Source organism: Rhinoraja longicauda, chromosome 8 (genome assembly GCF_053455715.1).
Source record: "Rhinoraja longicauda isolate Sanriku21f chromosome 8, sRhiLon1.1, whole genome shotgun sequence".
In the NCBI taxonomy this organism is placed as follows: domain Eukaryota; kingdom Metazoa; phylum Chordata; class Chondrichthyes; order Rajiformes; family Arhynchobatidae; genus Rhinoraja; species Rhinoraja longicauda.
The window spans coordinates 13,339,011-13,354,748 of NC_135960.1; the positions used below are offsets into that span (position 1 = coordinate 13,339,011).

At 41.9% G+C, this 15,738-nt stretch overlaps 1 protein-coding gene across 4 annotated transcripts in view; it reads left to right on the forward strand.

Annotated features, from left to right (window-relative positions):
• The window catches only part of cacnb4a (calcium channel, voltage-dependent, beta 4a subunit), a 281,947-nt gene that overhangs the window by 232,581 nt on the left and 33,628 nt on the right, over positions 1 to 15,738 (forward strand). For all 4 annotated transcript variants that reach the window (XM_078403347.1, XM_078403344.1, XM_078403345.1 and 1 more), the window contains one exon: positions 4,896 to 4,976. In XM_078403347.1, the coding sequence (XP_078259473.1) occupies positions 4,896 to 4,976 (81 nt within the window). The remainder of the gene's footprint in view (positions 1 to 4,895; positions 4,977 to 15,738) is intronic.

The following is a 15,738-nucleotide window of genomic DNA, read 5'->3' on the forward strand; positions in this document are numbered from 1 at the left end:
CATCATGTATACTGATGAAAGTGCATGGGGCAGCAAGCTACAAAGATGACGATCATCACACATACTCGATTTATTAGCATTAAGTAGGAGGGGAACAACATGGCTGCTTGACTGGCTGGAAGCATAGGTACGTGTGACTGAGGTCAAGAACCACTTAGCTCATGTATTGAGGCAGCAAACAATTTCTAGGAGGCTGACGCAGAAAGCGATATTGTGGGAACCCCACAAATAGTGTGATGTACAAGCGCATGAAAGCAATAATCTGATGGAGATTTGGCCAGGAATGTACGGTACATTGACAAATCGCTCAAGGTGCAACTCGATAAGTGTATTGTTTAAAGATCTTGTACAAAAACTGGAAAATTACTAAAGCATTGGAAGTAGCTGGAAGCTATAGGTTTGGGACAAGGAGTGGCCAGAAACGGGATGAGACAATTCATAAATATATTGGTTCATTAAATAACTTTTCATTGCGTGGCAAATTTGGATTGTGCCTCGTGCAAGAGGTTTGTTTGTGGACTGGAAGAGGAACAAATTTAGTCAAAGTTGACGAGTCAGCACAACCCAGTGGTATGAATATTGATTTCTCTAACTACAAGTAGGATTCGGATTATATACCAGGGTGCAATGAAATTCCTTGTTTGCATCTAGCATGTAAAGTAACCAATGAATGCTAATTAAAGATACAATAACTATTACAAATACAAAAACGAGAAAATCGTTTGTAGATTGTAATGCAATCTGAAGTAGTGCAAAAATAAACCCAAGTGCAATAATGGAATGAATGAATGAGGTGGAGTTAAGAATGAATGTACATGGCAACACTTTGGTGACGTGTGTGTGAAAGAGGTGGGTGATTCAGGAGTCTGATAGACATGAGGAAGAAGCTATCCCCTAAGTCTGGTCATCGTGGCTTTCAACTTCTGTACCTTCTCCTAGAAGGTAGAAGAGAGACAAGGTAAGGACAGCAATTAACAGGTGTCCAAGGTTTCAAGGTCAGTTTATTGTCACATGTACCAATTAAAGTACAGTGAAATTCGAATTACCTTGATGACACTTCCAGCCTTTCTGATGTACCATGAAGATGGACTGAATGAAAGGATGTAACAAGCATCAAAGGATGGCAAAAACATCAAAAACAGTACAGTTGCCATACCTTACAGAGACACATCCCTGTCAAAAACTTGCTGAAATTCATAGATTATCTTGCAAAAGCACTTTGAGAAATTTGTGGCCAAAACTGAACACTATACTCCAAACAGGATCTCGCCAATGTCTTGTACAACTGTATTATCAGAGCCAATTTCTATGCTCAATACCCCAACTAATGAAGTCCATTGTGTCGAAAGCCTTCTCGATCACTCTGTCTATCTGGGACGCCACTTTCAAGTAGGGTGGTAGGTTTCTGGAATGAGCTGCCGGAGGAAGTAGTTGAGGCAGGCACAATCACAATGTTTAAGGAACATTTGAACAGGCACATGGATAGGTTTAGAGGGATATGGGCCAAGCGCAGGCAGACAGGGCTAATGTAGATGGGGCATGTTGGTCAGTGTGGACTTTGGGCCAATGGGTCTGCTTCCACGCTATATGACTCAATGACAGGAATGTTCAAGATATCAGAACTGAAGAACTACAGGTATCTTGAAGCAAAATAGGACAGGGGCAGGTTTTAGAGATACAAAGGGGCCAAATCATGGGGGTTTTTGAAAACAAGAAAAAGTACTTTAAAATCAAGTCATTGCTGAATCGGGAGCGAATGGTGGTTAGCATTCAGAGATGACGGCTCTCAGGAGAAGTCAGGATAAGATTAGCAAGCAGTGTGGTGAGGAGAAACAGCCAGGAATATATTGCAAGTCTAGAGATTACAAAGACATGACTGTTTTGAGGCAGAGACAGAGTTGGGTGATGAAAGTTGAAACAGCTAATCTTAGCCATGGTGCAGAATGTAAAAATAACTTCCAATTTACAATTTAGGTGGCAACATCCTATGGTTCTTTTGTGTTATTTTGGCTGCATTGTGCACGTTCAAACTGACAGTGCCACCTAAGGTGCATGCTGCAATCAGCCACAGACATCTTTCACAAAATGTGGCCCAAATAATTATTAGGTTTCAACTCCGAGAAGCAGTTCAGCGAGTCTAGATTCAGGCTGATGATCATAGGATGCCCTAACGAATATGATAATTTTTCACACTTCCTGTATGGGTTAAGTGTATGCATATTGAGTGCCAAACTGTGCCATATTCAGGTGGAAATAATAATCTGCAGTCAAAGTTGCAGTCATTTATTTTGCAATTAAACTGAAGGCGATAATTTGAGGCAGCATCTAATAATCTAAAGCAGTGACTGTCAGGTTTTTTTCAGGTGATTCACTGTAACCAAATGATTCAGGAGTCAAGAGTCAAGTCAAGAGTGTTTAATTGTCATATGTACCGTCAACGGAACAATGACATTCTTACTTGCAGCAGCTCAACAAGCCCACAAATATAACACACACAGATAAATAGAATGATCAAAACAATCAATAAATTAATAACTAATATTCGTGCAAAAAAATAAAATCTGTGGTGCAAACTGAGACATAGTCCATAGAAGTTCATACAATACAATACAATACAATACAATATATCTTTATTGTCATTGTACCCAGGGGTACAACGAGATTGGGAATGCGCCTCCCATACGATGCAATAATTTAGGTAATTTAGACAGCAGCAACCCAACGAAACGAAACAGTTGTAACAGTTTTGGACAGGGTAAAGTGCAAGTTGATCTATGCGTTGTGGCCATCCGGCTCAGCAGGACCGGTTCATAGCAGCTATGGCCCTGGGGATGAAGCTGTTCCTGAGTCTGGAGGTGCGGGCATAGAAGGCCTTGTATCGTCTGCCCGATGGAAGGAGTTCGAACAGACTGTTGCAGGGGTGTGAAGAGTCTTTGTGGATGCTGGTGGCTTTTCTGAGGCATCGTGTGTTGTAGATGCCCTCCAAGTCTGGTAGCTGTGTTCCGATGGCCCTCTGAGCTCTATGGACTACCCGCTGTAGAGCTTTCCTTTCTGCCTCCGTGCAGCTGAAGTACCACACAGGGATGCCATGCGTTAGGATGCTCTCTATGGTGCAGCGGTAGAAGGTCGTCAGCAGCTGTTGGGGTAAACCAGACTTTTTCAGTGTTCTTAAGTAGAACAGTCTTTGTTGTGCCTTCTTGACCAGCGCAGCAGTGTTATTGGACCATGTTAGATCCTCCGAAATGTGAGTGCCCAGAAACTTGAAGCTGGACACTCTCTCCACACTGACCCCGTTGATAGAGATCGGGGCATATTCCCCGTTATGTGACCTACGGAAGTTGATGATCAGCTCCTTGGTCTTGGTGGTATTTAGGGACAGGTTGTTATCCGAGCACCAGTCCGCCAGGTTCTGCACCTCCGCTCTATAGTTTGTTTCATCCCCGTTGGTGATCAGCCCGATCACCGTTGTGTCATCTGCAAACTTGACAATGGTGTTGGTGTCGAATGCAGGAACACAGTCGTGTGTGAAGAGGGAGTAGAGCATGGGGCTCAGAACACAGCCCTGTGGTGTGCCGGTACTCAGGGTGATAGTGGAGGACAGGTGCGGGCCCATTCTCACTGCCTGCGGTCATTCCAGCAGGAAGTCCAGGATCCAGTCACATAATGACGAGCTAAGGCCTAGCTGGTGGAGTTTGGTGATGAGCTTGGTGGGGATGACCGTGTTGAAGGCGGAGCTATAGTCTATGAATAGCATCCTCACGTACGTGCCCTGTCTCTCTAGGTGAGTCAGGACAGTGTGAAGAGCCAGAGAGATGGCGTCCTCTGTGGATCTGTTTGCCCTGTATGCAAATTGATGTGGGTCCAGTGAGTCAGGGATGCTGGATTTGATGTGTGAGAGGACCAGCCTCTCAAAGCACTTCATTACTATCGGCGTTAGGGCAACCGGGCGGTAGTCGTTCAGGTTGGAGATCTTTGCTTTTTTCGGCACCGGAACTATGATAGCCGACTTCAGGCACTTGGGGACCGTAGCCAGAGATAATGACAGGTTAAAGATCCTGGTGAATACCTCAGCCAGCTGTTCAGCACAGTCCTTCAGTACCCTTCCTTGAACTCCATCCGGTCCTCCATAGCTGCTGAGGTTAGTGTTGTGCAGTGTTCAAGAGCCTGATGGTTGCCGAGAAGAAGCGATTTTTTAACCTGATGGTCACAGTTTTCAGGCTCCTGTACATTTTTCCCGATGTAGCCGTGAAATGAGAGCTGGCCAGGGTGGTGTGGCTCTATGATGATATTAGCTGTCATTTTGAGGCAGAGCCTCCTATAAATCCCTTCAATGGTGAGGAAGTCAGTACCTTTGATGGTCTGGGCAGTATCTACTACTCTTGGTAATCTCCTTCACCCAAGTAACCCTATGAAAATGTCCTCCAGTCTACAGACTGTGGTTATCTGAAGAAGCAGAACAGGTGACCCACTTTTGAATGTCAAAACCTACCCAAGAGACATGGCCCCCATTATGAGAACCACTGATGTAAAGGAGGATTTCTGTAGTAATCACCTTTTCAAAATAAGATTCTTCATGAACCTCAAGGAACACTCTTGAGTAATTGGTTTGAAGGACTCCGGTGTGACCATTCAGTATGGTTTTCTCCTTTGAATGCATTCTATTAGGAGTGTCTGATGAAATTCAGGTTACAGGTGTGCAACATTCCATAGTGGAGCTATGTTGGAAAAAATAGTCTTCTTAACTAATTGTATTTGTATGTTGAGGGGAACACAGAAATAAACAGGGCAGGAACTTTACTCTGCAGTAATATTGGCTGTAAAATAATATTAAAAGCTTGCCTTCAATTAGATTTAATGAGTATTCTCACACACATTGTTGTTTCTGATTAATGCAGACTGAACACATTCCACCATATGATGTGGTGCCATCCATGAGGCCAGTTGTATTGGTGGGCCCATCATTGAAAGGTTACGAGGTAAGGAATAATGTTGCATTAAAATTTTTGGAAGTTTTGTTCAATATAAATTACGTGCAGCTAGTAATTTTTGCAATAACATTTTTTAGATCCTCGCGTGTCTGTCAGCACTGTAAATTACTACTTGATCTCGTGGCATGCCTGTCATACTTGGAAGAATGGCAGCAAAATTGATAGCCTATTTGAACTGGGTCATTTAGATCTATTCACAAATCGCTTTCAGCTTATGTTGTACTTGAGTACATAGGAATCGCATCAACTTAATTTTGACATTTTCTCTATCTAGGAACATCCAGCCAATTTGATGTATTCATAACGATATACGGTGTGCCGCAATGTAAAAATCCTCCTTTACATTGGTACTGTGCCTAATGTACTAGAGGAGTAATCCAGGATCTTGGACTAATAAGCTTTAGACACTTGGCAGTGGTGAAAATCTAAATTCAGTTAATTAAATAAAATGGGAATAAAAAGCTACTATCATAAGCGCGACATGTGAAATTATTACCATTATCAACAATTGATAATAGTTGAAATACTTACCAAATCAGACAGCATCTGCAGTGAGAGAAACAGAGTAATTTTTCATCCGAGATCGTCTGAAATTACCAGACCTTTACGAAAAACTGAGCTGGTTCACTGATGTTCGTTAGAGAAAGAGTTTTGCTGATGTTATTCTGTATCTTATTGACTTGTTAACTGGTCACTGACATTGAGAGGATGGAGATTTACACAGAGATAAATAAGGTGGTCCTTTTTGTGTGGGGAAGATGAATCAGTGTATTTCAATGCAGTAAGAAGTTATGGCTGAGCAGCCTGGTCTTGAAGGATCCATTAGCTGAAGCTCTGAGACAGTCTGTGACTCCAGGGATGCACTTGGACCCAGCTACTGGGAACAATTTATAATTTGACTATTGTTCAAATGGATGCAAGTGCTTTCAAGTGACCTGAGTTTGAATTACATGCTGCAGAAATATTAACTTCCTCCAGGGAGTTACTGGCTGAAGCTTGCTTTAGAAAGCCAAGATATAATTTCACATAGAGAGATAAATTATAGATTTTCATTTGAATTGACATTCAATGAGTTTTTGGATCTGGCTCAATAATGTTACTTGCATGGTTTTTGTCTGTGGTTATTTCTGGTTACTGATTGTGTCCTTAAAATTGGCTTTAATAAGGGAGATATGGGAAGCAATTACTTCTGAGACTTTTATGTTGACAAATGAGTTTGAGGATTACCAATTATGCGTCTTACCAATGATTCTTTGTTAAAAAAAAAGTATCATTTAGTATGGTCACCTTCGTAAATATTTAATTTCAGTTCTGTGCAAGAGGCTAGAGAGATGTGTTGTTTTATGTTTTGTCGTCTGTGACCTTAGGTGATTATAAAGTGCTTATTGTTATGATATTGGAAACACAGCAGCCATTTTGCCACAAATGGCAATGTGATCATGATAATGTCCAAAAACATTAATTTAGTTGATTGAAGGTTAATTGATCAACTGGATCTCTGTAATGTAATGGTTAAACAGAGTGTAAGCTTATCTTATCGAAACGTATAAGATTATTAAATCTTATCGAAACGTATAAGATTATTAAATCTTATCGAAACGTATAAGATTATTAAATCTTATCGAAACGTATAAGATTATTAAGGGGTTGGACACATTAGAGGCAGGAAACATGTTCCCAGTGTTGGGGGAGTCCAGAACAAGGGGCCACAGTTTAAGAATAAGGGGTAGGCCATTTAGAACTGAGATGAGGAAAAACTTTTTCAGTCAGAGAGTTGTGAATCTGTGGAATTCTCTGCCTCAGAAGGCAATGGAGGCCAATTCTCTGAATGCATTCAAGAGAGAGCTAGATAAAGCTCTTAAGGATAGCGGAGTCAGGGGGTATGGGGAGAAGGCAGGAACGGGGTACTGATTGAGAATGATCAGCCATGATCACATTGAATGGCGGTGCTGGCTCGAAGGGCCGAATGGCCTCCTCCTGCACCTATTGTCTATTGTCTAAGCTGAGATGGAATTGTCAGCTAAATTAGCAGCATTGTATTTCGAACCCTGCTTAGGAAAACAAGTGGATGTTTTCGAAAAATGCTTGGGCTAATTCAAAGGACCAGTAGATCATGAGGATACCTGCGAAGTCACTGAGATAAGCTTTGCTTTCCCAGAGACATCCGAGACTAGTTCGGTGTCTGAAAGGTCACATAGCTCAAGGCATTATGGTACCAAGGAGGATAGCTAGCTTGACACAATTGCCCGTTGCTCTTAGAGATAAAATTATTATATAAATACATGCTTCTACCATGAGAGCATGAGCTTGATCTTCGGGGACAGAAAAGAGCTTCACCAAGGAGAGGGAGAGAGAGAGAGAGGGAGAGAGGGAGAGATTGGACCGTGGTGTGTACCAGTGCCAGCCAGTGCAGACAGAAGATTCGAATATGCCGAGGGGCGTGAGAGTTATTTTGTATTGATAGTTGATAGTGTTTTACGTGTGTTTGCTTTAATAAATAGTTATTTGTGCTCTTCACCCTGTGCTCCCTCCATTCATTTATCCGAATCCTTGAACCCTGCATATATTTCATTTCAATCTCCTCTGCTCTTCTCAGTGGAGTCATAAATACACATGGCACAGGATTCTGATAAAGTAGGTCGGACGATGATTTAATGCTTCATTTGAACTACTGCACCTATGCTACTGCAGTTCTCCGCCTGTACAAGATAGTCTCAGACTATTGTCCCCGATCATGCACTGAAATCTGAAGAATAGAGATGACTGCACAAACCGCTAAAGTAGATGCAAATAGGTAACCAGTGGCTGACAACTGACACCCGCCAAGGTTAACTCCATTGAGTCAAGTAACTTATTCAGTCATGATACCATGCAGGATGATTTACGCGTACGTTGAAGTTTCTTTGAAGCTTTGTTGGTGTAAGTTTCCTGGGAAAGGAATGAAAATGCTGCGTTGCAAATACAAGGTGACGTGTAAGTGAACATTCTTGCTTTGCTTTGTCAATAGGCTTGCAACAACAAACATAAACTATTCAGTAGGTCAGGCAGCATCTGTGAGAGAGATATAAATGGCAGGATCCATTGGAGCAAGGGTGTACGGGGGGATCTTTTTGTGCAAGTCCAGAGCACCTCGAGAGTGGATAGAATAGTAAAGACCCCACATCAGTCAGACCATTGATTAGGAAAGTTGGTAAGCCATATTGCAGCTGCATAATATTCTGGTTAGGCCACATCTGGAGTAGTGTCTTCAGTTGTGATCACCCCATTACAAGAGTGGTGTGGAGGATTTGGCAAGGGTGCAGAAGACGATCCCCAGGGTGTTCATTGTATTGGAGAATATTAGCGATAAGGAGAGGTTGGAAAATCATTGATTGTTTTCACTGCTGAGCAGCAACCCTGTTGGAAGTACATAAAATGACGAGAGGCATAGATAGAACTGATGGTCAGAGTCGTTTTCTCAAATGGAAATATCAAATACCAGAAGGCATAGGAATGTGAGAGGGACAACATTTAAAAGAGATTTACTGGGCAGGTTTTGTCACTCAGAGGCTGATACATGTATGAAACATGTTGACAAGGAAGGTGGTAGAAACAAATAAGATAACAATGCGTGCAAAGCATTCAGGCACATGATTAAGCAGGAAATAGAGGGAGATACAAAAAATCGCATAAAACTGGTTTACATAAAAGAACAAAGTGCTGGAGTAGTTCAGCAGGTCAGGCAGCATCTCTGAAGAACATGGATTAGTGATGTTTCTGGGACCTTCTACAGAGATATGGACCTTGTGCAGATAGATGGAATTAGTCTCGATTGGCACCAGGATCAACAGACATCATGGGCTGAAGGGCCTGTTCTTGTGCTGTATTGATCTATGTGCTGTGACTCATCCGTGACTTAGATCCCTATTATCCCTAATAGTTTTGTTGAGACAGATCGATCATCCTCGAATTTAAAGTTAAAAATTGACCTAGCATTATTTGCAGTAACAGTTTCAAATTTGTAGGAATTATGATAAATTGTCTAAACAACCCTCCTAAAACAATTGCTCCAATTTTTAAAAGGTGCCCCCTGGTCTTGGAATCCACAACTACTATAAATAGATTTTTTTGTCTCAGTCACTCTGTCTCTCTTTATTTCTCTCTTTCTCTGTCTCTATCTTTCTCTCTCTCTATCCCTATCTTTATAATATACTGGGGACATGCTATCTCCTTACTTACGTTTGGGGTGGAGCAGCATAAATATATATTCTTCTTTAGTTCCCTTGTCAATGAGAGACAGTCAAGACAAGTAATATGGACAATAGACAATAGACAATAGGTGCAGGAGTAGGCCATTCAGCCCTTCGAGCCAGCACCGCCATTCAATGCGATCATGGCTGATCACTCTCAATCAGTACCCCGTTCCTGCCTTCTCCCCATACCCCCTCACTCCGCTATCCTTAAGAGCTCTATCCAGCTCTCTCTTGAAAGCATCCAACGAACTGGCCTCCACTGCCTTCTGAGGCAGAGAATTCCACACCTTCACCACTCTCTGACTGAAAAAGTTCTTCCTCATCTCCGTTCTAAATGGCCTACCCCTTATTCTTAAACTGTGGCCCCTTGTTCTGGACTCCCCCAACATTGGGAACATGTTTCCTGCCTCTAATGTGTCCAATCCCCTAATTATCTTATATGTTTCAATAAGATCCCCCCTCATCCTTCTAAATTCCAGTGTATACAAGCCTAATTGCTCCAGCCTTTCAACATAGGACAGTCCCGCCATTCTGGGAATTAACCTAGTGAACTTACTCTGCACGCCCTCAATAGCAAGAATATCCTTCCTCAAATTTGGAGACCAAAACTGCACACAGTACTCCAGGTACGGTCTCATCAGGGCCCGGTACAACTGTAGAAGGACCTCTTTGCTCCTATACTCAACTCCTCTTGTTATGAAGGCCAACATTCCATTGGCTTTCTTCACTGCCTGCTGTACCTGCATGCTTCCTTTCAGTGACTGATGCACTAGGACACCCAGATCTCGTTGAACATCCCCTCTTCCTAACTTGACACCATTCAGATAATAATCTGCCTTTCTATTCTTACTTCCAAAGTGAATAACCTCACACTTATCTACATTAAACTGCATCTGCCATGTATCCGCCCACTCACACAACCTGTCCAAGTCACCCTGCAGCCTTATTGCATCTTCCTCACAATTCACACTACCCCCCAGCTTAGTATCATCTGCAAATTTGCTAATGGTACTTTTAATCCCTTCATCTAAGTCATTAATGTATATCGTAAATAGCTGGGGTCCCAGCACCGAACCTTGCGGTACCCCACTGGTCACTGCCTGCCATTCCGAAAGGGACCCATTTATCCCCACTCTTTGCTTTCTGTCTGTCAACCAATTTTCTATCCATGTCAGTACCCTACCCCCAATACCATGTGCTCTAATTTTGCCCACTAATCTCCTATGTGGGACCTAGTCGAAGGCTTTCTGAAAGTCGAGGTACACCACATCCACTGACTCTCCCCTGTCAATTTTCCTAGTTACATCCTCCAAAAATTCCAGTAGATTTGTCAAGCATGATTTCCCCTTCGTAAATCCATGCTGACTCGGAGAGTCATACTTCTCAGCTAAACACGTCCAATGCAATCATCCTTCTCACCATGCTCTAAAACTTCCAAAATGTTACAAGACAAAAGGAGACCATTTGCCCCATTGAGGCAATGTTGGCTCTCAACAATAAACCTATCAATTCAATATTCATTCTCCTTATTTTCCTTACAATCTCTCCCGCATGCCTGTCAACCAACCCCCCCTTCCATTCTTTTGCCACTTACCCACACTAAGGAATAATTTACAATCTCCAAATAACTTTGTGGTTTAACTTTTAAATATTTGAGGAAACCAGTGGAATCATGAGCAGTCAAAGGGAGAACACACCAACTCCTTGCACAGACACTATCTGAGGTCAGCAATGAATCTATATTCCTGAAGCAATTAGCAGCACTAACTACTGTGCCACAGTTCCGTTCCTACAGAAGTACAGTGGTTTGGATCATGTTGTGAAGCTAACAAGAATAAATGCTCTGTGAGTGACCCCGATATCACTGGGAGTGATACCACTGGGAGAGTCTAGGACTAGAGGTCATAGACTCAGAATTAAAGGACATTCTTTTAGGAAGGAGATGAGGAGGAATTTCTTTAGTCAGAGAGTGCTGAATTTGTGGAATTCTTTGCCACAAAAGGCTGTGGAGGCAAAGTCACTGGATGTATTTAAGGCAGAGATGGATACTGTAGATTCTTGATTAGTACAGGTGTCAGAGGTAATGGGGGGAAGGCAGGTGAATGGGGTTAGGAGGGAGAGATAGATCAGCCATGATTGAATGGCAGAGTAGACTTGATTGGCCGAATGGCCTAATTCTGCTCCTATCTCTTATGACATTATGATCTTAAGATATACATGCCTGGACTATTATTTGTTTCAAATGACCCCGTAGAAATGTAAAATATCTGGATTGAGCCAAAGCCCACTTTTCATAGATTTATCTGGAAGAGTGCCACTGTGGGCTACTTTAGGATAACAAACGAATTCACATTTCGCTGGTAATTGCAAGTGACGGTTTGAACAGAACTAATTTGTAAATGTGCCTTCGGGTCATTCTGACCCTTTAATGCTCAACTATTTTATTAACATTTAACACAAATTACAGCGGCCTGACCCTCTTTATTTGTTTCGGCTCATTTCACACAGAATCTAACATGGCTTTTCAACATTTAATGTCACAAAAGCAGTCAATTTTAAATTTCATTTTGAGATTGCATGCCAGAGGTGTAACATCTAGCTTTGCCTGACAATGGATAAGAATAATTTTTAAAAATCAGAACAAGAATGTGGATTCTTGAGCCTTTTCACATGATCACTGCTGACCTTCTTCCTCAACTCCACTCCTCTGCCCTTTCTCTGTATTCCTTGTTTTTTCCCCCAAGTCTACTCGAGAAAATTAATTATCGTTGGGAACTGATACGGAAGAGTAGATGGAGAAACAATGAACTGCAGATGCTGGAATCGTGGGCAAGACACACAGTGTTAAAAGAACTCAGCAGGTCAGGCAACATCTGTGGAGAAAATAGATAGTTGAAGGAAGGGTCCTGACCTGAAACATCACCTGACCATTCCCTCTTCAGATGCCGTCTCTCCTCCTGAGTTCCTCCACCAGTTTGTGTTTTTTCTGGTCTCCTAATCTGAGGAAAGACATTCTAGCCTTAGAGGGAGTACAGAGAAGGTTCACCAGATTGATCCGTGGGATGGCAGGACTTTCATATGAAGAAAGGCTGGATAGACTAGGCTTATACTCGCTGGAATTTAGAAGACTGAGGGGGGATCTTATTGAAACATATAAAATCCTTAAGGGGTTGGAGAGGCTAGATGCGGGAAGATTGTTCCCGATGTTGGGGAAGTCCAGAACCAGGGGTCACAGCTTAAGGATAAGGGGGAAGTCTTTTAGGACCGAGATGAGAAAACATCTCTTTACACAGAGAGTGGTGAGTCTGTGGAATTCTCTGCCACAGAAGGTAGTTGAGGCCAGTTCATTGGCCCTTATGGCTAGAGGGATCAGGGGGTATGGAGAGAAGGCAGGTACAGGTTACTGAGCTGGATGATCAGCCATGATCATATTGAATGGCCTACTCCTGCACCTATTTTCTATGTTTCTATGTTTTGGAGGAAAGCAGATGATGCCTGGGACAGAACAGTCACGATCTTATGCCAGCCCACTCCTTCTATCTTTTAATGTTTTTATATTCTTCATAATTATCGTAAAAGGTCCCCACCCATGTGGCCTTAATCATCTCCATGATGGTTTCTTTGATCTACCGAATCCTTTTTTTTCAGAATGGATAAATAATTTGATGAAAACTAAAATATACTAGATTTACGATTAACCTAGCCCTTTTATATACAAGGAACTTTTAAAACTATTCTCCATTCATCGCTTAATTGGATGCAATGAAATGTTTATATTAAAGTGAAGTTGGATTAATGGAAGGCTAAAAGCACTTAGCAGAATGATTTGTCCTATTGCTCCAAAGCTATGGTCCATGAGCAAAAATGGAAAACATTGTGAGTGGTGAAGTAAGAACTGAGATGGATTAAATATACAGTAGTCATGAATAAATCAGTAAAAGATTAGTAGGATACTGAACTATCCAAAGAATGGTTGGAAAATGGAAGCTACTTCAACAGAGCGTGATGAATGAGAATTGCACACAAGAGACCACAATGATGCATCTGGTAGAACAGCTGCCTCAGTGACCTGGGTTCAATTCTAATCTCCGGTGCTGTTTGTATGGAGTTTGCATATTCTCCTTGTGACCACATGGGTTTCCCTCAGTGCTCTGGTTTTCTTCCACATCTTAAAGGTGTGTGAGTGAGGCTTAGCAGATTCTTCCTGGTGAATGATTTCTTCAAGGAAGCTGTGAGCTCAACCTTGAATCTTTTCCTCTGCTTGGTAATCTCTTTCCAAGACAGAGCGGAAACCGGAGCATCGAGGGAAAACCATGCAGTCACAAGGAGAATGTGCAAACTCCACAAAAACAGCACCGGAGATTAGAATTGAACCCAGGTCACTGAGGCAGCTGCTCTACCAGCTGTGTTACTGTGGTCTCTTGTGTATAATTCTCATTCATCAATCTCTGTTGAAGTAGCTTCCATTTTTCAACCATTCTTTGGATAGTTCAGTATCCTAATAAAATTTTACTGATTTATTCATGACTATCATATATTTAATCACTCAGATCTAGGAGCCATTACTTCACCACTCATAACGTTTTCTATTTCTCTCATGGACCATAGCCCGAGAGCAATAGGGCAGATTATTCTGTGCTGTTAGCTTTTAGCCTTCAATTAGTCCAACTTCACTCTTGTACAAAGAGTTTATGCTTGAAGTCTACTACTAAGCATCCAGATGAAGTGACCTGCCCAGCGTAGTTGGCTGTGTGTAATCCAGGCTTCAATGGTGTGGGTGTAGGCCAAGGAGAAGATACGGACATTGGCTTGCTTATCCATTCAGTGAATTTGAGTGATTTTGTTGTTAGAGCATTGATGATATCTTCCCAGTGAGAGCTTTGAGATTCCTGCTTCAGGTACCCCAGGCCTCAGAAGCATATCCGAGAGCAGGGATCATTGTTGTCCAATAGACCAGGAGGTTTTGCCAGGCGTGAAGTCTTGATGACAATGTAGAAATAAGAAACTCCAGATGCTGGTTTGTTTATACAAAAGAACACAAAGTACTAGAGTAACTCAACGGGTCAGGCTGCATCTGTGAAGTAACATGGATAGGTGATATTTTGACTTGATGGTAGGGAAGCTACTGGAGAGAATTCTTAGGGAATTGGTGGAGTTGTGTGCAGTGAAGAAGGCTATCAAATGATGGAGAAGGACATAAGTCAGTCACAGATATGGACAGAAATAGCAGATGGAATTTAATTCAGAGAAGTTTTAGGTGTTGCACGTTGGGACGTCGAAAGGATATAGTTAATAGAGGAGACTAAACAGCATTGATGTGCAGAGGGATCTTGGGGCTCAACCCCAAAGCTCCCTTTAAGTGGCAACACAAGTAGATAGAGCTGTAAAGGAGATATATATCGTACGCTTGCCTACATCAATCGGGATATTGAGTGTAAAAGTCAGGCAGTTATATTGCAGTGTTATAACCTTTGGTTAGGCCACTTTTGGAGTATTTTGTGTACTTCTGAGCACCTCATTGCAGAAAGGATGTGTAGGCTTTGGACGGGGTGCAGAAAGGTTTTACCAAGATACTGCCTGGATTTGTGGATATTAGCTATAAGTGGAGGTTGGATAAACTTGGACAGTTTTCTCTGGGGAATCGGAAGCTGAGAGGATATCTGGTGTAAATTTATAAAATTATTAAAGACATAGATAAGGTAGACAGCGCTTTTTTCCCAGGGTAGAATTGCCAAATGCCAGAGAGTATAGTTTTATGAAGAAGAAAGTTTAAAAGCGATGTGCAGGGTAAGTGCGTTACACAGAGTGTGGTAGGTGTCTGGAATGCGCTGTGAATGGAGGTGGTGAAAGCAGATACAAGAGTGGCATTCAAGTGGCTTTTAGATATGTACATGAATATGCAGTGTAAGGAAGAATATAGGTCATATGCATGCAGAAGGGATTAGTTTAACTTGGCATTGTGTTCAGCACTGACATCATGGGCTGAAGAGCCTATTCCTGTGCTGTTCTGTTCTATGTTCCAATTCCTGAAGGTATCTTGGGTGACATCTCCCAATCTTGTGACTTTACTGTTGGAGGAGGAGGAAAATTCCAGGCAGTTTGAGCGCCATCCCCGTTTCCTTCCTCGCTCTCCTGACTTGGAATAACATATATTGTTGTTCCTCCAGCCTTAATATACATAAATATGCAAATTCCCTTTCGAATAACAAATGGAAGTACCTTCTAAAGGATTGAATTGCTTCAGGAAGGCACCTTAATGGAATGGAATACTTTATTGTCACATGTGACTAGGCACAGTGAAATTCTTTTGCTTGCATACCCAATGTATACAAATAGCCATTTAAGTCCACCTTTTCATTGCCATTTACAGATGGGCAATAAATCTAGCCTTGCCAGCAAGTTATGCTTACCCAATTTAGCTTCCTTGTTGGTAGAAGTTCACCTTGTTACCATAATGTCAGCTATGCTTTAAGGCAATTGTAAACAGAACTGTGGAAATATTATATTACTTTAACTAT